At 34.9% G+C, this 23,248-nt stretch overlaps 4 protein-coding genes across 5 annotated transcripts in view; all 4 read left to right on the top strand.

Moving 5' to 3' along the window:
* Positions 1 to 243: 243 nt before the first annotated feature.
* On the top strand, positions 244 to 2,589 carry LOC132745155 (uncharacterized). Its single transcript, XM_060733977.1, has one exon. The coding sequence runs from the start codon at positions 244 to 246 to the stop codon at positions 2,587 to 2,589; it is 2,346 nt and encodes a 781-aa protein (XP_060589960.1).
* A 68-nt stretch (positions 2,590 to 2,657) lies between these two features.
* LOC132745154 (uncharacterized) lies at positions 2,658 to 3,812 on the top strand. The gene has a single exon (XM_060733976.1). The coding sequence runs from the start codon at positions 2,658 to 2,660 to the stop codon at positions 3,810 to 3,812; it is 1,155 nt and encodes a 384-aa protein (XP_060589959.1).
* Positions 3,813 to 7,433: 3,621 nt separating this feature from the next.
* On the top strand, positions 7,434 to 18,597 carry LOC132745164 (uncharacterized). 2 transcript variants are annotated; one of them, XM_060733988.1, is made up of 8 exons: positions 7,434 to 7,787; positions 8,257 to 8,286; positions 14,064 to 14,298; positions 14,879 to 15,107; positions 15,674 to 15,796; positions 16,292 to 16,523; positions 16,739 to 16,874; positions 17,303 to 18,597. In XM_060733988.1, the coding sequence occupies exons 1-8, from the start codon at positions 7,705 to 7,707 to the stop codon at positions 17,762 to 17,764; spliced, it is 1,530 nt and encodes a 509-aa protein (XP_060589971.1). In that variant the 5' UTR covers positions 7,434 to 7,704; the 3' UTR covers positions 17,765 to 18,597. The 2 variants fall into 2 exon arrangements, with proteins under 2 accessions (XP_060589971.1, XP_060589972.1); XM_060733989.1 differs by lacking the exon at positions 8,257 to 8,286.
* Positions 18,598 to 21,284: 2,687 nt separating this feature from the next.
* LOC132745161 (uridine phosphorylase 2-like) overlaps positions 21,285 to 23,248 on the top strand; it is a 73,215-nt gene continuing 71,251 nt past the window's right edge. Inside the window, exon 1 of the mRNA XM_060733987.1 lies at positions 21,285 to 21,324. The gene's annotated coding sequence lies outside the window, so the exon portion shown is untranslated. The remainder of the gene's footprint in view (positions 21,325 to 23,248) is intronic.

The raw sequence follows: 23,248 nt of genomic DNA, 5'->3' as shown, positions 1-23,248 counted from the left end.
TTGATGCTGGTTTACCAGTGACTTCCAGGAAAGGCTGGATGACAACCAGGAAAGAATGATGACGCTGGAGAGACAGACGACATCTAGGAAAGACTAGAAACCGGTGTATAATGGGTCGGCACCCCGTTATGCAGTCTCTGCGAGGAGGCAACCATACAGTACGCTACAACAGAACAAAAGAGTAAATACCCCCAGGGCCATCCGAGAGGGGGGGAGGATGAAAGGCCCAACAGGACGGATACTATGGCAACGAACAGAAACGTACAACGGACTTTGACTGGAGAAACCACATCAGTGGTGTGTCAATGTGGAAAGATTTGTAAGAATCATCGAGGACTGAAGATCCATCAGACGAAGAGCGGTTGTCAGTCACAGCGAAAACATCAGCAACGCACAGGTTTACCTGGTGAGACGGGGGAGATATCTGGTCAGGTTTCCAACCACAGTACTAGAAGTCTCCTAGCTCCTGTTTTTTCGATGGCTGGTAGCAGGTTGACGGGGGAGGTAACACAGTCCATAGATGACCTCTTGAGTATGCAGGAAAATATACATGTTATTGTTCCTGAGGAGCAAGAAAATGATGTACGAGATGAAGAAGAGGACTCACCAATATTCAGGCTGAATAATACAAGGAAGGACTCGCCTATATTTGGGCCAAGTTTAACCCAATCCAGTGAGAGAGTCTCAGCCACAGAAAATAGTACCGAAGATCTACTTACCTTACCAGAGTCATGGCGAACATCACCACTTGCAGGAAGTACCAGGGTGACACACGACCTTGTCAATGAAAGTAAGCCAACTTATAGTGAGAGGAAACAGAAGATTGCTTGGCCAAAGATGAATGACAAAGGCTGGGCATTGTTTGACGAAGACTTATACTTAGTTCTACAGTCAACACTCATCGGAGCAGTGGGAAGGAAATTGGAGGCACTTACTTCACTAATATACACACTTGGGAAGGAAAGATTTGGCTTAGAAAATAAAACCAATCTCCCCCAACCGCCTCCAGTCCCTAACAGACGACTGTGTGAAATAAAGAAGATCCGACTAGAACTGCGGTCTCTCAGGAAGCAGTACAAGCAATCAAGTATGGTTGAGAAGGAAGGGATTAAGCAACTCAGAGAGCAGATACGATCAAGACTCAAGTCGCTGACCAATGCTGAAAGACTTAGACGAAAAAGGAGGGAAAAGACAAAGAAAAGAACAGCTTTCATATCAAACCCATACAAATTTACGAAAGAACTATTGGGCGAGGAGAAATGTGGTAAGCTAGAGAGTAGTCGAAATGAGGTGGAAGAGTATCTTAAGGAAACCCATTCTGACCCACACCGAAGCGAATCATTGGGAGAATGCGGAAGAATCCAACCAGTAGACGAGCCTGCCATTCCGCTAAACATGAAGGAGCCCACATGGAAAGAAATAAACGATGTGGTCAAGAAAGCACGCTCTTGCTCTGCCCCAGGCCCTAGTGGCATCCCATACAAGGTGTATAAGAAATGCCCAAAGCTTTTAAGAACACTATGGTCACTTTTACGGGTGGTATGGAGGAAAGGAAGCATTCCAAATTGCTGGCAGACAGCAGAGGGCTGTCTTGTCCCAAAGGAGAAGAACTCAAAGAATATAACACAGTTCCGAACCATATCATTGTTGAGTGTGGAAGGAAAGATTTTCTTCTCCATCCTAGCCAAGAGAATGACAACTTACATGATAGAAAATAAGTATATCGACACGTCTGTACAGAAAGGTGGAATCCCAGGATTCTCTGGCTGCGTCGAGCACACTAGTGCGCTCACACAGCTGCTACACGAGGCAAGAATCAACCAAAAAGACCTTACAGTAGTATGGCTTGACCTTGCAAATGCTTATGGCTCTATACCCCACCAACTTATTCTTGAGGCACTACAGCACTACCATGTTCCAGAACAAGCAAGAAATTTGGTCACAAGCTACTTCAATAACATCCATTTGAGGTTCTCATGCAGTAGATTTACCACAGATTGGGTTCCACTGGAGAAAGGCATTGTCACAGGATGCACCATCTCTGTCATATTGTTCGTTATGGGTATGAACATGATCATCCGAGCAGCAGAGAGGGAATCAAGAGGTCCACAGACAAATGCCGGCATTCGTCTCCCATCCAATAGGGGATTCATGGATGACATGACTATCACCACAGAAACCCACATCCAGGCGAGATGGATTCTGCACGCACTTGATGAAACAGTGTCATGGGCAAGGATGTTATTTAAGCCAAGAAAGTCAAGGTGTTTGGTAGTGAGGAAGGGGAAGGTAACAGACAGATTCAAACTAACTATACAGAAAGAAGAGATTCCTTCGTTAGTCAACAACCCAGTAAAGTGTTTGGGAAAGTGGTTTGATTCTACACTCAAGGACACCAAAAGCCAAGGAAGACTAAAACAGCAAGTCGAAGAAGGGCTAAAGAGAATAGACAAGTCAGAACTCCCTGGAAAGTACAAAGCATGGATCTTCCAGCACGGTCTTTTAGCTAGACTTATCTGGCCATTGATGGTCAATGAAATCCTATCAGTTTGGTCGAGAAGCTGGAGCAGTCAGTTAGCAAGCATCTAAGGAGATGGCTAGGCTTCCCTCCATCATTCACCAGTTTAGGTTTATATAGCCGGTCATCAAAACTACAGATGCCATTCAACTCACTGGTCGAAGAATACAAAGTTGCTAAGGCACGTCTGCTGCTTACACTTAGGGACTCGTCAGATGAGAAGATCAGTGGAGCAGGAATTGAAGTAAGAACTGGGAGGAAATGGTCAGTGAAGCAGGCAATAGACCAAGCTGAAAGTAGTTTAAATCTCCAGGATATTGTAGGAACAACAAACAAGGGCAGAGAAGGACTAGGTATCAGGTTCAAACAGAGATGGAGAGATTCTGATAAAGTGGAGAGAAGATCAATGGTGCAGACAGAACTAAGGAGAGCAGAAGATGAAACACGGTCATCAAGATCAGTCCAACTTGGTTCTCAGGGAAGCTGGATGAAGTGGAACTTGCCAGAGAGGCAGTTAACCTGGCAGGAGCTGTGGAGTTATGAGCCACTTCAATTGAGTTTCCTCCTTAGATCTGTTTACGACCTACTACCCTCCCCAACAAATCTTAAACTGTGGAAGTTGTCAGAAGATCCCAGCTGTCCACTTTGCGGAAATGTAGGATCATTACGCCATATCATGTCATCATGTAATACTGCACTGTCCCAGGGACGATACAGATGGCGCCACGACCAAGTTCTTCGTGAAATGGCGGACATCCTGGAGAAAGAGAGAAAGAAAGATAGACCGTTGAAAAAGACTGGACCACACTTTATCAACTTTGTTAAAGAGGGGGAGAAGAAGTCTGCAAAATCAACAGGTACTGGCATTTTACATGATTCAAAGAACTGGGAAATGCTGGTAGACCTTGGGAAGAAGTTAAAATTCCCAGAGGAAGTGACTCACACATCCCTTCGGCCAGATATAGTAATGTGGTCAAGGTCTCCGAAGTTGATGGTGATGGTAGAACTCACTGTTCCTTGGGAAGAGAGAGTAGAAGAGTCACATGAGATCAAGAAGGGGAAATACCCAGACTTGGCAGACACATGTAAAGAAAGAGGATGGAAGACATGGGTCTTCCCAGTAGAAGTTGGTTGCAGAGGCTTTCCATCACAGTCAGTTTGGAAAATGCTGGGAGCAGTGGGCATTAAAGGAGGAGCCCGGAATACCGCAGCACATGCTCTTGGCAAAGCTGCAGAGAGAGCGTCCAGTTGGCTCTGGCTAAGACGCAATGAACCAACCTGGCAGCCATCGTAGACGAGGTAGTACCTGATCAACACTACCTGCCCCACCATCTAGAGGATGTTCCGAGATAAGGGGCGAAACATCCAGTGACAGATGGGAACTCGGCTGATGACGTCTACGTTAAGCAGTATATCTGTATTTTCACAACAATTGAATGGAGTCAGGATGTTGATAATAGATCATCACTATCCCTGTATAAAGAAGTAATTTAACTGTTTTTAATTATCACCTTATTTGTGTAAAACATAGAAATATTATTGCTAGGTTACTTTTATCATCACACCAATTAAATATAGCCATGTCGAAAGAGCTGAAAGGAAATGTAACTTATGTGTAATAAATAATATAGATTATGAATACCATTTTGTTATGATATGTCCTGTATATAGATTATTAAGAATACAGTATATTCCTAAATATTATTATACGCGCCCAAGTATGGCAAAATTTATAGAACTTCTAAAATGTGGTAGCTCTGTAAAATTAAAAAGACTTGCACTTTTCTGTATTAAAGCTTTTAAGCAAAGGCAGGATAACCTTAACTTATAAAAATAAGTTAAAGTGAATGATTATACAGCTAAATATGTATGCTGATATTCTCTGGTTTTGGTACTTCATTTGTATACATGTACATATGATATGTAAAGTAAATAATTGATAATATTATATTCACTCTCGCTATGTACTTTTACTTGTATATGTGAATGACGATGAACTTATGTGTTCAAGTCAATTTGTTGAATAAACTTCTGTACTGTTCTGTTCTTAAATTACGAGTTGATTAACTATGTCATGGTACTAAAACGTCCCGGTTGAATGATATTGTTAACTAGCTAACAAATGGTGTTAGAAGTTCGACAAAATTGCTAGATATGCATATAAATCCAAGTTAAATTAGTGTAAACGATAACTATAGTACGAATCAAAACAAATAATTTTCCTTATAGAAATATCACTTTTATTGAGAAAAACACTGTTTTATAATTTTCTTTCGCTCTGGTCATTCACGGGACACATCAATCTTATTACTATTGATTATTACCAGTGTCATATTTTTACTAAGTGTGAACAGATACCTTAAGAGGGGTTCTTCGCTAATAGCGATAACATAATAAGGGACAATTACAAGTGTGGTGTTGATCATGCGTTACACATATGGATTATAAATGATTGTATGCATGTGTAAATATCCGTTGCCATTAATAATAACGATCATAAGGAAATAACAAGTTATATTCTAATCTCTAGCATGCCAATCAAATTTCATAACGAACAATGTCCTTCGTCCGTTCATTCATAAGTAATATACAATTCTGGTAAAAACCAATTAACTATTGAAAAGATTATAAGAATATCTTGTCATCATATGTCTACTAGTTCATCTTCACCTGCTGCATTTCTTGCTTGGACGCCCTTTGATGCTTTGCATCAATGCTTTTCTTGTATTGTTTTATTCTTTATAGATATACATGCTTATAGTTAACCTGATATTCAGGCGTTGATAGTTTTTGCTTATTTATAACAATTTTTTTATTCATAACATATGCGCTAAAATATTCCGTATTCGTTCGTTGTTTTGATAGTATCAATGTCGATTTGCCAAACAGAAACATAACAAAAAATCGACAGACTGGAACCTAGGCTAGCTTATAGTAAGCTCCATGATTATTTACATCTGTGTTTAAGTCGAAATAATAAGGGTTACAAACTCTTATTTAGAATGATATGGATTTCTTCAGGCCGTAAACATACAACTTCACCGTGGCCGAGGGGTTAGCGCGCTCGCTTAGGAAGCGAGAGCTCTGGAGTCAAATCCCAGTTAAGGCAACTCATTTTTTTTCCAAATTGTTTTAGTCAAATAAACATTGAATTGAATACCAGTGTTGCAATTAGTCTTATAGCCAATTTACTACAATTAAAACGCTGGAAAGCATTGGTGGCACTATACAAAAACAAATTGGTTAATAATCTCACAACCTTCACCTTTCTGACATTCTGAGACCCAAACAAATTCAGCGCCTTCTGTGCTTTGATTTATATTGAGTGATAGTGCTTTTATCACAAAGTACAGACTCTCGTTATCTCGAAGTCATCGGGACCGTCCAAAAAATATCGAGATAACGAAATGTCGAGATAAACATATTAGGGTTTGAATAAGGCAGAAACTGGTTTTTACAAAGAAATGTGCATACCTTATGTCAAATAAACTATGATATCCCCATGTCTTGTTTTCATAGGCCTAGTCAATATTTAACAAAGTAACATTAGCGGATGTTTACCAGCGGAAATACGGGTATCTGTGATAAAAACACATAGTGAGGTTTACTCAGTAATACACCAATATAGTGAAATCATTGTTTTCAATGTGGTTGATCCGGATATCCTCCCGGGTTAGTTATTGGGTCTTTCTCGAGATTGTTCGACCGCTGATTGATTTGGTGGTGATGAAGTGAAACAATATTGCAACGATAGCGTTTCTATACTTTCACTATTTCATTTACATAAAAATTTGCAATGAAATGTTTCAAATGACTTTTTAAATAATGACAAAGTGAAATTATGTAATCGTTTTGCAATTGAGTTATATGATGTAAATGTTGAGAACGTGAATACGTAAATAAGGGTGGTAAATCTACAGTACATATTATACATTTCTATAATATGGACTGTGGAGTTATCCCTCTTAGTATTAGCTATAACAAGTCTTCGAGAATGGCTATATACAATTTCAATGTTTTATATGTATATATGTGTATAGATGAGACTATGATAAAGAATAAAATAAATGTATGTCAACAAAATCTAGTGTTGTGTTACATTTGTATAAGACCAATGTCACTTGGATAATTAATGCTCGTAACTGTACTAGTCAGCTGTAAAAAACTTCACGAACCCCAGGGGAGTATTGTGATGATGGCGGTGGATATGAGCCATGGTTTTGCATTACATCTCGGCACGTTCTGGGTCAATGTGATGGTTTTTTTTGCACCAACATAGCGGCAGATATATCATCTCGCAATGCTATGCCATTTAGCAGATTGCCTGTATCAAGAGCAAGACTAATGTCACTGAAGATCTATAACTTAAATTTCTTTCTCAATATTCATTTCGGGAAAATGAAGATCACATTGTGTAATTATATTTTTATTAAGCTAATATAGTATGAGAAATGGCATTGGGTATAGTCTAAAATTGTACTGAACGAAACATACATGTAAGTGGTTGAAAATTGTTAAATTAAAAACACACAAATGTTTATAATGCCAGCATTTGCGGACAAAACAAAATAGCACGGACATATAATGAAATGCGTTCATGTATAATGTATCTTTGTGTAATCGTGTATTTATCGTAATAATTGAGAATGTTATCAGGTTCATATGATTATATAAATAATCTAACAAAGGATTTAAACTTCAAAATGAAGTGAAGAGCAAATATGTCATAAACAGATGTTTTCTGTATCTCTTCCTCATAACTTAAATATATGAATATGATATTCTAAATAATAAATCGATTATTTTAAGCTATTTTACCACATTTCTTGCTATTGATTATTCCTGTATTCTTTTTTTAATGTCATAATTCATGTATCGGCGTATAACACCGCGGGAGAATAACGGAACAGCTCGTTGCTACAAGCGTCGCCAGGCTGTTAACTACCGGTTAAGCCTTGGTTACTCAACGGGTGCAAGCTTTCACGCTTACGATATTTGTTTGTTCTTCATTGTGATATACTATCATTAAATATCGGAAATAGTACACACGTCAATTGAAACCCAACGTCGGGTTTCAATTTTAGGTTATTTACACTTTAAACATTTTGGATTATGCTGTGAACTTAAAACAGTTTATATTTCAATTAATGGGGTTAAAGCCGACACGGAATAATAATATTTAAGTCATGGCATCCCCCAGTAGACAAGCGGCGATTTTGTCGGAGAAGTTCCCAGACAATATATCTATCAGCGAGTTATGTGACTGCGGGTAAATATTATTTAATATTATTTTTAACTACTTAAGGTGGAATTTGTGAGATAGTTACTTAAATCATGGTAGATATATATTAACTTGAACGACACAAACACTATTGAATTCGGTTATAACTGCCATTAATTTAAAATGTGTATAGATTTCTTATCGAAAATTGTACAAATATGTCAAAACAATTATATTGAAACCGGCTCGCAAGTTAAACATTTACAATGGCTCTTAAAATCTTGTTTCAGTTCATTTTAAAAACTTGCTTAATCTAAAACTTTGTTAAAGTCGAAATTTGATGTAATTGTACTGATATATTGTCTAATTGTAATTTTAAATGACATTCTAACTATAAACTCACCTTTTTCAATCTCACGAAATTTCTGTCATCTCCATGGAAGTAAATGGATATATATTTATTGTCTTTATGCTTCATTAATTTGCATTTTATCTTATGATATCATTAACTCTTCAGAAATCCAAGATGTTTTGCTCAGCAAGGAAGGTGAGGCTCCATGAACCCGTTTAATCATCGTCTTTTTGTTCTACCCATTTCCTTAATACCACCCGGTTATATTATATGTTATCATATTAACATTGCATTCATTATATGTTCTTATATTAACATTATATGTATCAGTCAGCTTCTTATATTAACATTATATGTATCAGTCAGTATTTAATGATTTGAAAATTAGTATTAACATTCTCAACACTTTTTCTGAACTTTTCTATACGATCAAATTCATAGTATGATCTGATGAAACGGTTGTCTTTATTTGATGATCAGCTGTAGCTGAAGCGGTATTTAAAAAACCCAAATAAACAAACAAAATGAAAACAAAATAAACGTTTGCAGACTAGATATTAAGTAATGGTTAACAAAATATTTCTTATGCATTTTTAATTTAAAATATAATATATGATTATCAATAAGCCAATAAATTATATATTATTAACATCTTTATGTGTGTTTTGTAGTTTCGTATGCTGTTACTTTTATTTTGTATATATTATTTTCATTAGAAATAACATAACTTCCTAGCTACAAAAATAAAATCGATGCTTATTCGTCAACGCAAATACCATTACCTTTGTTTCTGTAGCGTAGATATTCGGAACTTTGTACAACATTGTTTTGAAATTGTTTAATCGACATTTTTAAAAACACAAATATATAGCGCGACGTAAACCCTTTTGTAAAGATTAGTTGATATTGTACGGTTATCAAGACGAAAATCTTTGCACAATATGTATGTATTGTCATACTTTAGTGCCTAATTCATTTGTGATAATTCTTTGCCCATATCGTGTTAACAATTCATTCTTTTAAGATATTGCTATATCTAAGCGTTTGATCGCAAGTGTTAAACGTAAATATAATATGTATTCAAAGATTTAATAAAAAATATCATAACGAGTTGAATCATGAAAATTAATTTATTAAATGGTGCTGAAGTATATTGATATTTAATCAATAAGTTATTGTGCAAGCTTTTCAGAATGTCTCGTAAATGTTCTTTATAAATTGTTGGTTATGTTGGCAATATTTTCTTATTCTGATTTCTGATTTCATATGAGTTAATATTATAAAAAAGAGTGACTAGTTTTGACAATTTTAGTCATGTTTGTTACAACGTTTTAAACATTGGAGTGTAGTCTATATAATTTCGAGACAACAATACTTATCTTGCAGACCTCGTTTTTATTTATCAGTTTATATACTTTAATAACTAAAACAAATCTTGCTATTTAAACGAATATAAATAATACTGTAAATGGCCTATTTTTTCATTTTGCTAAAATGATAAAAACCAAGGATTGTATTTTAAGTACGCAAATATTATATACATGTATCTCCATTTATACAAAAACAAGGTAGTAAACACTATTAATTTTAGACTTACAGACTTACAAATCGATCTCGAAAGGTTTTAAGTGTCAAACTACTTTGTTAAACAAATAAAATATTAATCCATGATGGATAACGTTGCACGTTATGTCTAAATTCGCCTTTATTACATTATACGTTAAAGTTAACTCCTGGATAGCTATGGATTATACGGACAACAAAATCCATTTACCTGATTTAAAAGATAACAAAAGAAGTCTTCTAAAATTCATTTCAAACCATTCACAAATGGAATTCAATACTAGTATAAAGGATGATTTTATTTATGTGCATACCGAAGCGTGGAGCCTAAGGAAATACAGTAAAGTAGCCCATATAGCAATTCATGTTTTATTAGTCCACTCCAACATCAGTCTAAAAGAGATAAAAAAAATCATTCACCGAGTGTTTTTAATATACAAATGTAATAGAAAAAAATGAATGGAGAAGTTTTTCATAAGTTAAGCAAATTATTGTAAGAGTCCGCTGTACTAATGTGACAGAATGCTTGGTGAATAACTTGATAATCTCGCATTTTACTATTTATATTTTCATAGATTACATTCTTCTTCTTCTTCCAATACTGTACATAAACCACTCTGGGGCATTGACGTAAAGTTATGATAACATCACAGAAGACAGTGTAATTTAGGATTTACACATTTTGTTATGCAACGATTTTACAAAACGATTCTTTTTTATTTTAAATAAGGCGGTTAGAAGCGTGCTTTCCCGGTGATCTTACAAGTTTTAATTTTTCGTGATTGTTTGTTTTTCTTTTCTATTTGAATCAACGTTTAATATCAAACATCCATTGATAAATATATACATATTAAACCTGGAAATTATTCCTTCCGTTGAATGTATTATACATTCATGATAATTACACCTCTTTCAGATAGTTCAATATGCCTGATGTATGCCAAGGAGTCAATTGATGTCTTCAATAGGCTAAATAAATAAATCATTGAGCGAGGATCTTAAGACGTCATAAAAGGATCGTTCACAATAGAAATAAAATGTATTAAATACTTCAACGAATTTAGAAATGTATATAATTGCACGAAAAACAAGGAGTATCTTTAAAAAGATACTCGGCCGAAGTCAAACTTGTTAACTTGCATAGGATATGCTACCGCAAACAGAACATTTTATTCGTCCTCAATAGTTTTTTTTCAGTTCATTTTTACCCGCAATGTTTTTCCCCATTAATTGTCATCTTAGATTTAAACAATATTACTTACATTATTTGATTTTAATCAAAATAGAATTTGATTTGAATAGGAATTTATAATAAAACAAAGATTTAGTAGATACTGTACACTAATTCCATGTAAATTATTCGAAAGTTCGTTTCAATCATCTTATGCCCGAACAGCTTAGAAGAGAAACCCAATCGAACGCAAAAGTATCAAAAAGGCGATCTGTCATATTTATTTTGATATATTTATTGAAAAGCTGTTAGAAACATCTAGAAAATATCATTATTGTTTTTTTTATATTCATTCTGGCTTATATATTTTTCCAACACTTTTTGCCATCGCGCAATCGAACAGACCCGTACCTTTAACGGGAGCTCTTCTAAAGTATCAATCGAACAGGCTATTAGTGTTAAAATGACCAATGAAAATTCTGCCTGCTGTTAATTTTAGCGGAAGTCAAGGTGAAATCAGACGGCCTTCGGCCGAAAAATTAAACATTGACCATATGAATGGCTACAAATATAATGTAATGGCTATTTACAGAAGAGGTTTTTGATTTAAAAATGGAGCGCATTCAAAGAATTGTTTGAATAGATAGCAATTGAACAAACTAGTTAACTTGATAAACTGCATATTAACTATGAGAAAGATAGAATTAAAGTAGACGTCGTTTGGTTTGTTTGATCTTTCTATGCCAGTTTTTAAAATAATTTATCATTTATCATAATACGCTGTAAGGTATTTCGCTGCATTTTGCCGATTAGATTAGTAAAGTCAACAAATATTCGTATTAATCTTGCATTTTATTATACAATTTATTCCTTGGCTCGGGATATAATCCGATTGGTCTTAAATATCTTTTCAGGTCCATACAATTTTAAAATTTATGGACAAATAAATCAAATATTCTAAATATAGCCTCGAATATTGGACAACCGCCTAATGTTATATCTTATTTTGCTGATACAAATTAGTCCTGTAGCACAGAGGGGTGGTTTTAAAAGACAAATAATACAATGATATTGTTAAATGAAAATATTTGAAATAAAAGGTAGAGTCACAGTAAATTCAGAATGTTGAATTAAAACAGCCCAAAATGGTTTAAAGATTTTTTATAATACTTCTCGTTCATATGACTGCAGTTCTGTGAAGTGTTCTGTAAAATACGAAACATATGAACTTATATTGTATAATCTATACATAGTTTTGGCCACAGGAGGTATGACTATGTAGGCCTCTACCTGTGTATTACTTCATCTCTTTATTATATTTATATCTTTTATAACTTATAAGTTTATATTATGAGGTTACTTTACCTTGTGGAGTAGAAAACTGAATTATGGAATATTGGGAGAGGCGCCAGCCGAGTTCAATAGATTTTGCAGCTGTGAATGAGTCCAATAGAATAAAGTATTGTACGAAATCTTACTTTACACCAGCATTTATAAGGAGGAAACACATTAGATATAAAAAAAACACTCAAAATTAACAAAGATTTAATCCGATAATAATTTATATTTGAAGATTACATGGTGCAAACGATGTAAGTTCATTTGTTACATTTTATAAGGTGTGAGATAAAGATTAATATAAGTACTTTTTCATGATAGAAACATGCTCATGCGCCATTCATTTATATCATCCAATGTTACCACCGGGGTATCATTCAAATTTGCTAAATAGGAAAAGTAGAGTTATAAATATGGTCGTCATCAGACATTTATTGATTTCACTGCTGGTGAATGTTAATCCGAGGATTGATTGTTGCAAGATTTATTGACAGCTCCCTTAACACTTTAATAAAGACACGATCTGTTAAATGTTTTATGTATTGACATTTTCATGGCATTTCCGTTAATTGACTTATAAATTTCAATTAAATCACCATAAGTTTATTTTTTTCTTACGTTTATAAAATTGTTGTTTGTTATTTGTTTGAGTCGTGAGACCAAACAAATAATGGTAGCGAAATCTCAGACCCTGATATGCTTAATTGCAAAATCCGCAAGTAGTCCGTCACGAACTCCTCGAAGCGGTTACTTCCCTTTATGAGTACACTTACGCCGAAAGTTAAGGGGAGATCACTGCGTAAAAGGTTGTCAAATGATAGGCGCATTAATTTTCAAACCTTCTCGGGTGAATATCATTTTAATCAATGAAAATTGCTCGGCTATTTCCGTAAAGCTTCGGATTATTGTGATCGCCTAAATGAACATTTGTTATTTAGACTTTCTGAAAAATAAAGTAAGGATGTTGACTCTAGGACAGGGACGACTTTAGGCAGTCGACGATCGATAATCAATTTCAATTTAATTCGAAATTAATGAGGATTACAAACCCTAATTTAGAATACTGTGGTTTGCTTCAGATTATTTCCTTATAACTTCTCCGTGGTCCTACACGCTCGTTTAGGAAGCCAGATGTCAGGGGTTCAAATCCCACTTAAGGCAACTCATTTTGTTGTTTTTTCTTGAAGCCAAATAAACATTGAATTGAATATCAGTGTTGCAATTAGTCTTATAGCCAATTTACTACAGTTATAACACTGGACACAGCATTGCTGGCACTACACAAACACAAATTGGTTTATAATCTCACAACCTTCACCTTTTTGACATTCTGAGACCCAAACATCTGTGCTTTGATTTTACAAGTATTCAAATAAGTTTCTACCTAGATAAAGTAAATCATGTGATTTTCATCTGGGTATGTGATACTTGCGTTGCAGAGGAGTTTAACTGGGATTGATTTCTTGCGTATATTAGGACCAAAGACATTCACTTTTGTTTATCAAGTATATACCGTATAATTTGATATGTTTGGTCAGATACCTTAAATCACCATCTCTACATTGATCGGGATAAGCCATATATAAACCAAAATAAGGTCACTCTGGTCAAGAGATTATTTACATGTATAACTGTACTGAAAGTACCTTTATACAATGCGTACATGAACTATATGGATACGTAGAACAATGGCAGTACTGACACAAAATTTGTCTTTCAAGGGTTTTAATTGTTGGAAGTTTATGTCAAACTTCAACGTGTTGTGATTATAGGAAACTATATTGTCAAACAAAAGTAAACCTTAAAAACATACAAGTAGTATTTAAGAAATATGTACCTTTAGAATCTCATTCTTTTAAATCAAATATTTGAATTTGTTTTCTGTTTGAACTATTTGCAGGCGTCATAAGCGAAGGAAGGAGGCTATTCCAAAGCCCCGACGACTTCGATCTTACCCGGATGTATCTGATTATAGGGACACTTTTAAACAGCCAAATAACATCCGTCCAAGGTCTAGCAAGAGGCCCCCGCCGTCACCGAGAGATCCAAATCCTCCCGCTATGGTCTTCTCCACAAACCAGAGGGAAGACTTTAGAGCTCCTAGAGAGACGGGCAGACCCCCAGACTATGCACCGGTAAATTATTAATACTTTTTTTAGTAATACTTATAAGTATTAAGGTACTTATTTATCGTTACTATCTCTAGGATTATAATTAAAATGTAGGGGTTATTTAATAATTAAATAACTCATCAACAACAAAAGCAGGGCCTGCAAGCACAGTGAACATAACTATAACGATGGGTTAGGAAAGTTTGGCCTGAAGTACGGTGGTGGTGTCTTTTGTTGTTTACCCTCTGGATCAGAGCATCCGAAAATTACATTCGGAACATCCTGCCAATTACCTTCAATCCTTTTACGAAGTTTCGCCTTTAGCGCGTTCACGATCGTTGGATAAAGTACGATCCAAAAATAATGTTATTTACTTAAAATTTGAATGAGTTTAATTATTTAAAATATACAAATAACAGTAAAAATAATTACCTTTGTACGTTACTTATTCATAAAATCAGAAATGCAATTGTGAAGTGCAGTACACATATTGTGCAGTCGCCGGTGGGTTTAATAGATACTTATATACTTATATATAGTGTAATGTTTATAAATTATTTCAAAGAGCTCGCTTTGAGACTTATTCATATTATTTTTCTTGCAGAAAGACGTCTATGAAGCACCGTCTGTGCCCTTAGAAAAGAACACGTTCTATTCACAGGAGTTTACGCAGAAGAAAGCTCTACCGGACATCCGGCGATTTGCCGAGCCACGACGAGAGAACTTTTGCCGAACTGATGCTAAGTTTGATGGACGAACTACTTACAAAGAAAAACACAAGCACTGGGTTGGTCAGAAACAAGTACCGTTTGGAGAACTCCCTAGTTTCGTCGGTACGTTTAGATTGCACTATTGTACGTGTGCAGATCCTTTGATCAGCAATTCCTATATGATTGGACTGATCTAAAATTAGGAAAAAATAGATAAAGTTGTTAGTGATATATATGAGTACATGCTTAAAATACCTGCACAATTTAAAAAAAAAAGAACTTTTAAAGTAGGTCAATGCAATATAACTAGGGAATATCTTAACTATTTTAAGGAAATTGTATGAGCTTGAAAAGCTTTAAAAACGATTATTTTTATAAGAAAAAAAGGAAAAAACTTTGTGTTTCACGTGAAAAGTCGTATGTTGTTGTTGTTTTTGGTCATTTGATATCACTTTCGTTATAAATGAGGAAACTGTTGACATCAACGGACGAAATTGACACATTTCTCAAAAGTACACATAAACTGATCCTATATTTTGCATGATTTCATGACTTTACTTTAACTTAAATTTTAACAATTTCGCATTATTAAATAATTAAGTATCACATACTTTGAGTAGTTTGTGCAAATAACGGCTAACAAAATATCCACAGAATGTTTTAATCATTTTACCACGTTTGTATTCAAGGTTCAATACTGTTCCCATCAAAAGAGATGGCAAGTGACAGTGAGACTAAACAGTCTTTCCAAGGAGAGTTTGCTAAACGCCCAGACATTATTAGACTAGCTGATGCTCATATCAAAATGGAAGGTATGTTTTCAAACAATAGTAATATAAAAATAACAGAGTGTTAAATGAACTCCACTGAGTATCAAAAGCCTAAAAATATATAATTTGAATTTCTTGCATAGATCAACGGGGACACTTAAAACAGAAAACTACAGAAATGTACTCATGAATAAATTGAAAATCGTATTTTTGAGCTTTTCTTGGTCCGTTTTGATTGAAAAGTGTTGCAACGCTTTTCAATTTTGGATCATTTTTCATACATGGAATAATTCTTCTGGGAAAACGGAGTGAGCAATGGTCTAAAACTTTGCACACACGTTACTTATAAATACCTTCATCAAATAGAACATTAATCTTGAAAAAAATCCAGTTCCGTCATGTCAAAAAACCTCATTGGAGTTCCTTTAAGTATCGTTAATGCATAATAATTCTTCACTTATGTAGTGTGTCGTTATTTTAAACCTTTAAAGGTGAAATTATTTCTAATATTTCCTGAAACTTTTTTGATATTCACAGGCGATCACAATATGATGACAACAAATATGGAGACATACAAGGACGTTAAGGGAGATCACAGACCATCTCCGATTGTCCGCCAATCAGATCTTGCTAAACATAAGCCACGTGGAAAATTCCAGAGTGAGACTCAGTTTCGACACGACTTCCCCGGATATACTGGAGGTCAGCCAAAGCCACCACCGCCTGCACAGCCTGCACCTGACACGTTAGACCTCAAGTTCGATAATGCGTAAGTTCATTAGAAAAATGAACGCTCTGCATTACCGCTAAATACTCCAGTGAAGTATTTTTTTTATTGTAAAACAATATCAAGAAGTAGTCTATATATAAAAAAGCATAACAGTAACAACCGAAACGTTTCTCGTTAAGAAGAGATATTTCTTTCTGTGACCTTTGATTGAAACTTTTGTGATATAAACATGTATACTTTTTACTTTTTTCTAGCCGTCACTTTGAAACAGAACAGAGGAAGATATACAAGGGCCATGACGTCATAAAGAATCCAGTTCCAAAGTCATGTAAACTAGAGGATGAATATGTACCACCTAGTGAAACAGTTGACAATTTAACAAGCAACATGGTAAATACTAAATAATCATCTTTATGTCACTTTATCAAAAACACCTGATCCAATTATCTAATGAAGTATTTTTATAAACGGTAAAATTGTGTTCTTTTGATAATTCTATGGTCAATTCTCGTAAGAGTTGTAACATAATTTAATGTTTTTGATTTTTAGAACACATGTTGTAAAAGGAATAAAATATTGCAGAACAAAATGTTATGCTGCTATTTTAAGTAGGTTTTTAGCCGTTAAGCAACAACTTTGTACACCAACATATTTCTTCTAAACAGGTTTGGAATTACTTTTTTTTCAAATTTTAAACAAAAATTTGTAAACTGCAGGCAGCAGTGATAAAGCTTTAAAATGTCTTACTAGTATTTGCATCTACTTTACCTAATTCTAATTTCTCCACTGTACATGTTTATTTTCTTCATCTATTTCAGAGGGACTACCGCCCAATAGATCTGTCACGAGCTTATATTTCACGTGCCGTTGTTCCAGTGCAAAAGGTACAGAAATCTGATGCCAAATTTGACGGTCACACAAGCACAAAAGAATTCTTTAGAAATTGGGGTGCTTCTCCACGAGTAAGATACGGTGATTTTCACGAGAATAGGCCATATATTCCACCACAGGAAAAATTCGCAGGAGAAAGCGTAGCTCAGTCCTCGTTCACACCTAAAAAGTACCAGCCGACTAAGGACTTTCGCCCTGAAGATAAACCCGTTAATAGAGAAGGAGATTTTGACTTTAACACCGTTACCCACATGACATATCAAAAACCGGAAGTGAAACCATGCCGTGCAGCAGTTTATCTGATGCAGCAGGAATTAAAACGTCAACGTCAGGCTGAACAGCAGGCAAGTAACGGCACTCCAACAGGACTAACTATTGCTGCAAAGTAGACCATTTAGTAGGGGCTAATAATCCAAAAATGACCGTCTAAAGATGCATGGCTTACAGTAATAGATTTGAACTATTTTGATTATTGAGTTCAGGGTACATAACTTTTGTTGTTGTTTTTCTTAAATTGCGGCCAATGTTTTCTGTGATATCTATTCTGTGATTATACCCAGGTTAATTTAGATCTTTTTTTCTGTTAACTTGGGAGATGTATGTTATTCTGCATTGCAGTTATATGGGAATAATGTTTTCATACAAATTGTAAGGTGAGATTATGAACAATAGGGTAATGAAAGTACATGTTTTTTACACTTCTTGGAGTTAAGTTGTGTACTACAAAAAAGGTTTATGTTGTAATTTTACAAAAAAAGAAACAACAAGTGACGCATTATGTCTTGACATATCTAAAGGAGATGAAGTGCGCTAAATTGATAGAAGAAAAAGTGTTTATTCAGTACATAACACATGATATTGTAAATTGCAGGGGAAAACAGCACAAATAATTTATTCTATATAAAAGTATGTCATTGTTATCTCTTACCCTCGTTAGCATCACTGTAACTTCTTATTACTTTAACTCTTAAATTACAGAAAAACAAAAGTTTCTATGTCCATGTCTATTTGTTATATATGACATTGTCACGATTTCTTCTGCTATAAGCATTTTTCCATACTTTTTTACGGATCAGGATATAAACCGTGATGAATAAATATTTTTTCATGTTGCAAAAATAAGAGATATTTCTAATAGCATCATTTTTATAATAATAAAAAAATTGTCCATGTATAATGCCTGATTAATGTTTTGATTTGAATTAAAAACATAACGATATAACGTTATTGATTTTTCTACTTCCCAGTCTCTTCCTTGTTTTGGTAATACATCACTAAAAGACATTCTGGTTATAAGGAAATCGTTATGCAACATATATAAATTCACAGCTGTTAATTTCGTTGTAGTCAGTCAGAAACATGTGTGCGCCTAACCCACCCCACAAAAATGTAATAGTAATTGTGACAAAAGGTTATCATCCGACAAAACGGCATCATACGATTATTTCAACACATTTAGCGAAATATATATACACATCTTTATTTTATAGAAATCACATATCTGTAAAATGTTCACCCATACCTCTACCAGCGCCTGATTCATTTCCGATTCCATCGTTCCCTTTCCTTTCGCACGGTCTATTCAACTTATCTGCAAATGTGTTTCTTAATAACTGCTATTGTTATAGTGTGAATACTTATATTTTCTCATATGTTACGTCAATGCACAATAACGTGAGCTAATATATTTCTCTTGAACTACTGGCAAACGAGCGATTATTAACTTCCATCAGTGTATATCTCTGGTAACCAGGGCAACAGAAGGATTTTTTTTAGAATAATATCTTTTTAAATCAGTCAATAACAAGTTGACTCAGAAGACAGATACAGTGTCATCATGGCTGTATTTCTTGATGACCAAGCCCTGTTAAATCCCCGTAGAGCGGTTATGACCTTGTCATTGCTGTAACATTTCTACCAGTAGTGGGAAAGCCGAGAAAAGCTGCCCCGCTTATCCTTACAGGTACGTGCGTGTGCTAGCGCGCGCTCGCGTGCGTGCGTGCGTATGTGTGTGTGTGCGTGTGCGTGCGTTTGTGAACTGGTGCGTACAACTTCACATGACGATAAACATTTGTGTAAAATCTGTTGACACTGTGTTTTTGGTAAGGAGCTATGCGAGCAACAAAATATTCTAAAAAAAATTATCACAATTTTAATTGAATCAAAGTTCACTATTCTGTCGTAACTGGAACATTTAAAATAAAGCAGGTAGACAGTAACATACACATATAAATTGTGTCACTCTGGAGATTCCATGTCGCATGATTTTGGAACAGACGGACGTAAAAGAGGAAATCAATGTCCATAAAAGCTAAAAACAACAACAAAAAAAACACCATTACCCATGCCGTCGCTGTTTCCGTCCTTCTCATCATCATTTTTACCATCAAAGTAATCACCATCGATTTTGTTAAAGGTTTAAAAGCCTAAAAACATAACATTTGAATTTCTTACATAAATTAGCTGGGGCACTTTAAACAGAAATATATGCAAAGATAGTTAAGAAATATACTTTGAAATAAATTGAAAATCGTATTTTTATGCTTTTCTTAGCCCGATTTGAGTGAATAGTGTACGTTTAAACGGTGTATTTTGGGTCATTTTTTACAATTTGAATAATTATTCTGGAAAAACGAAGTGCGCGAATCATCTAAAATTTGCACAAAGATTAGTAGTCTAACATACATCAAATGGTACATTTATATGGAAAAAAATATTTTCAGTCCCATCATGTCAAAAAACCTCAGTGGAGTCCCTTTAAAATGTTATAACTCTTTTTTTTTTGGTTAATCCTTTTTATGAGATAAAAAATCACAGTTACGTCCCAAGTAAGCAATGTTTGTTAAATGCGTTGAGTGTTGTAGCATAAACATAGTCTTGAAATCAACTCATAATCTTGAAAATCGCTGCATAAACTATATATCGACCATGTTTTTGCATATCGACCATGTTTCTGCATATCGACCATGTTTATCCGGCATAACACAGCAGCTGAGCTTGATATTTATGTTTCATTTTACATATTAAATATGACAGATGGCTGCATGTGTTTAAAACTAAAAAAACACTTTGCTATGTTATATAAAGTGTAATTTATCCTTTGTTCCATGAATCCCTGATGGAAGGTATTTTCTATCTTGGTTTCACTAAAATGTGTTGGTCATTATCTTGTATATAGATCTAATAGTTTATAAGTTTATAAAAAATAATCCAAATCTTTAAAAATGAGAACCACGAACATAGAATTTTCTAAAATTTAGCGCACACTGGCACTAGGAATCGCACGATTGATGAAGCGAAGATAAAGGTGTGCGTGAGCAGGCGACCACCTGAAGAAAGAATTGTATTGACGTTTTATAACATCATTTCACAAATTGAGAGGTTTAAGTGTTTTTCAATATACATTGAAAAATGTAATCAATAATGTATAAGACTCCCTTTCTATAAAAGTTATCTTGTAACAAATAATTCATGCATAAGCCCACTTTAAAGCTGGTGTCTACAATTTTCTCACGAATACTATCAGATCAAAATGAAAATCAAATCCAAAGGAAAGTAAAGAAAGCTGAAAATATTTCATATGAGACTGTATCATTTCATATGCAAAGCAACTGTTAGAGGACTTTGAAGTTAACCTATATTAGTAGATAAAGCTATAAATTTAATTCTGCTGAACCATTGATCTGTCAATATTAAATCAAGGGTATAGCAGCTAGTATGTACATAGGATTGAATTCATAAGGGGACATGCAAATTTGTTATTGCCATTTCCTAACTTACTTTCTATATTTAGGCAAATTGAACACGATTGAGAAGCGTTAGATCAGATTGGGCAGTACGTATAACTCTATTGATCTTGCCAAGGATCAATCGATACTTCTCTGTATAGGATAATTTAGATATTCGTGTAACTCTGTATGATCATTTGAAGGAGAAATACACGAAACATGTAAGTAAAACCTTATGAATAACTTCATACCACAGTATACTAGATATCACAATAGTATAGCATGCTTGATAGATGTGTGATTGTATAATTTCTTCCATGGCTGATGCATAATGTAGAATTTCAATTATCATATTCGGTACGTGTCAGATGTATGGTATGCATACTAGAACGAACGGGAGAGAATATAGATAAATGGTTTAACATTAACTGACATCCTATTGCCTTACTACTTATTATAATATTGTGAATTTCTTTTTAGTGATCTTGAAAAAATATTGTTCTCACCGTATATATCCAGTAACGCCGGAATGTGAAAATAACGCACGATTCGTGCAAAAAAGTAACACAGAATTGTGCAAAAAATGGCGGATACCTGACAGGATTTCCAACGCGGTAAGTAAACTGGCCAATATATTTTTCTATACATTCCAAACTGAAAAAGGAATAGCCGCATACGACTCGCCGCTGCGAAGACATCATCAAGATTATTTCCAAGAAAGTGACTACTTTTCAAGATCGTTCGTGAAAATGATGACTGGACCACCGTTTTGAGTGTGATTTTGATTCAGTACCATATATGAAAAAAATGGGCCAAAGACAGAAAAGGCCGGGTTGCATTTGTATACCAAATATCATGATGCTGTGATGTTACGAAAAACAATTTACAACTGACCATTAATGTCGAAAATTTAACTAAGTCAGTAAACAGGAAGTGGATGAGCAACAGACCTTAAATCGAATATGGGACTACGTGTCAATGTTGTATACCAAATATCAAGAGGCTGTGATAAGTAGTTGCTGAGAAAACTCTTACGAAAATTTCCTACCATTGACCATTAATGTCGAAAATTTAACTAAGTCAGTAAACAGGAAGTGGATAAGCGACAGACATGAAATCAAATCGAGCACGTGTCAATGCTGTATGCCAAATATCAAGAGGCTGTGAGAAGTAGTTGCTGTGTGGTAAGTAGTTGCTGAGAAAACTGTTACGAAAACTTCCTAGCAATGACCATTAATGTCGAAAATTTAACTAGGAAGTGGATAGCGACAGACTTGAAATCGAATCCCACGGTATGGGACCACGTGTCAATGCTGTATGCCAAATATCAAGAGGCTGTGATAAGTAGTTGCTGAGAAAACTGTCACGAAAATTTCTTACCATTGACCATTATAATGTCGAAAATTTAACTAAGTCAGTAAACAGGAAGTGGATGAGCGACAGACATGAAATTCCACAGTGTGTCAATGCTGTATACCAAATATCAAAAGGCTGTGATAAGTAGTTGCTGAGAAAACTGTTCCCACCATTGAAAATTTCCTGCCATTGACCATAAATGTTGAAAATTTAACTAAGTAGGTAAACAGGAAGTGGATGGGCGACAGACCTGAAATCAAATCCAACGGTATGGGACCACATGTTTATACCAAATATCAAAAGCCTGTGGTAAGTATTAGCTGAGAAAACTGCGACGAAAATTTCCTACCATTGTCCATTAATGTCGAAAAAAACTAAGTCGGCAAACAGAAAGTGGATGAGCGACAGACCAGAAATCGAATCCCACATAATGGGACCATGTGCTTATGCTGTATACAAAATATCAAAAGGCTGTGATAAGTAGTTGCTCTACCATTGAACATTTCCTACCATTGATCATAATGTTGAAAATTTAATTAAGTAGGTAAACAGGAAGTGGATGGGCGACAGACCTGAAATCAAACCCACGGTATGGGCCCACATGTTGAAGCTTTATACCAAATATCAAAAGGCTGTGATAAGTAGTTGCTGAGAAAACTGTTACGAAAATGTCCTACCATTGACCATTAATGTTGAAAAGTTAACTAAGTAGGCAAACAGGAAGTGGATGAGCGACAGACCTGAAATCGAATCCCACGGTATGGGACCTTATGTTGAAGCTTTATACAA

The sequence above is a fragment of the Ruditapes philippinarum genome, unplaced genomic scaffold (assembly GCF_026571515.1).
Source record: "Ruditapes philippinarum isolate M1 unplaced genomic scaffold, ASM2657151v2 ctg323_1_1_1_1, whole genome shotgun sequence".
In the NCBI taxonomy this organism is placed as follows: domain Eukaryota; kingdom Metazoa; phylum Mollusca; class Bivalvia; order Venerida; family Veneridae; genus Ruditapes; species Ruditapes philippinarum.
The sequence above is the reverse complement of the archived record's forward strand: the minus strand, read 5'-3'. Positions and strand labels throughout refer to the sequence as shown.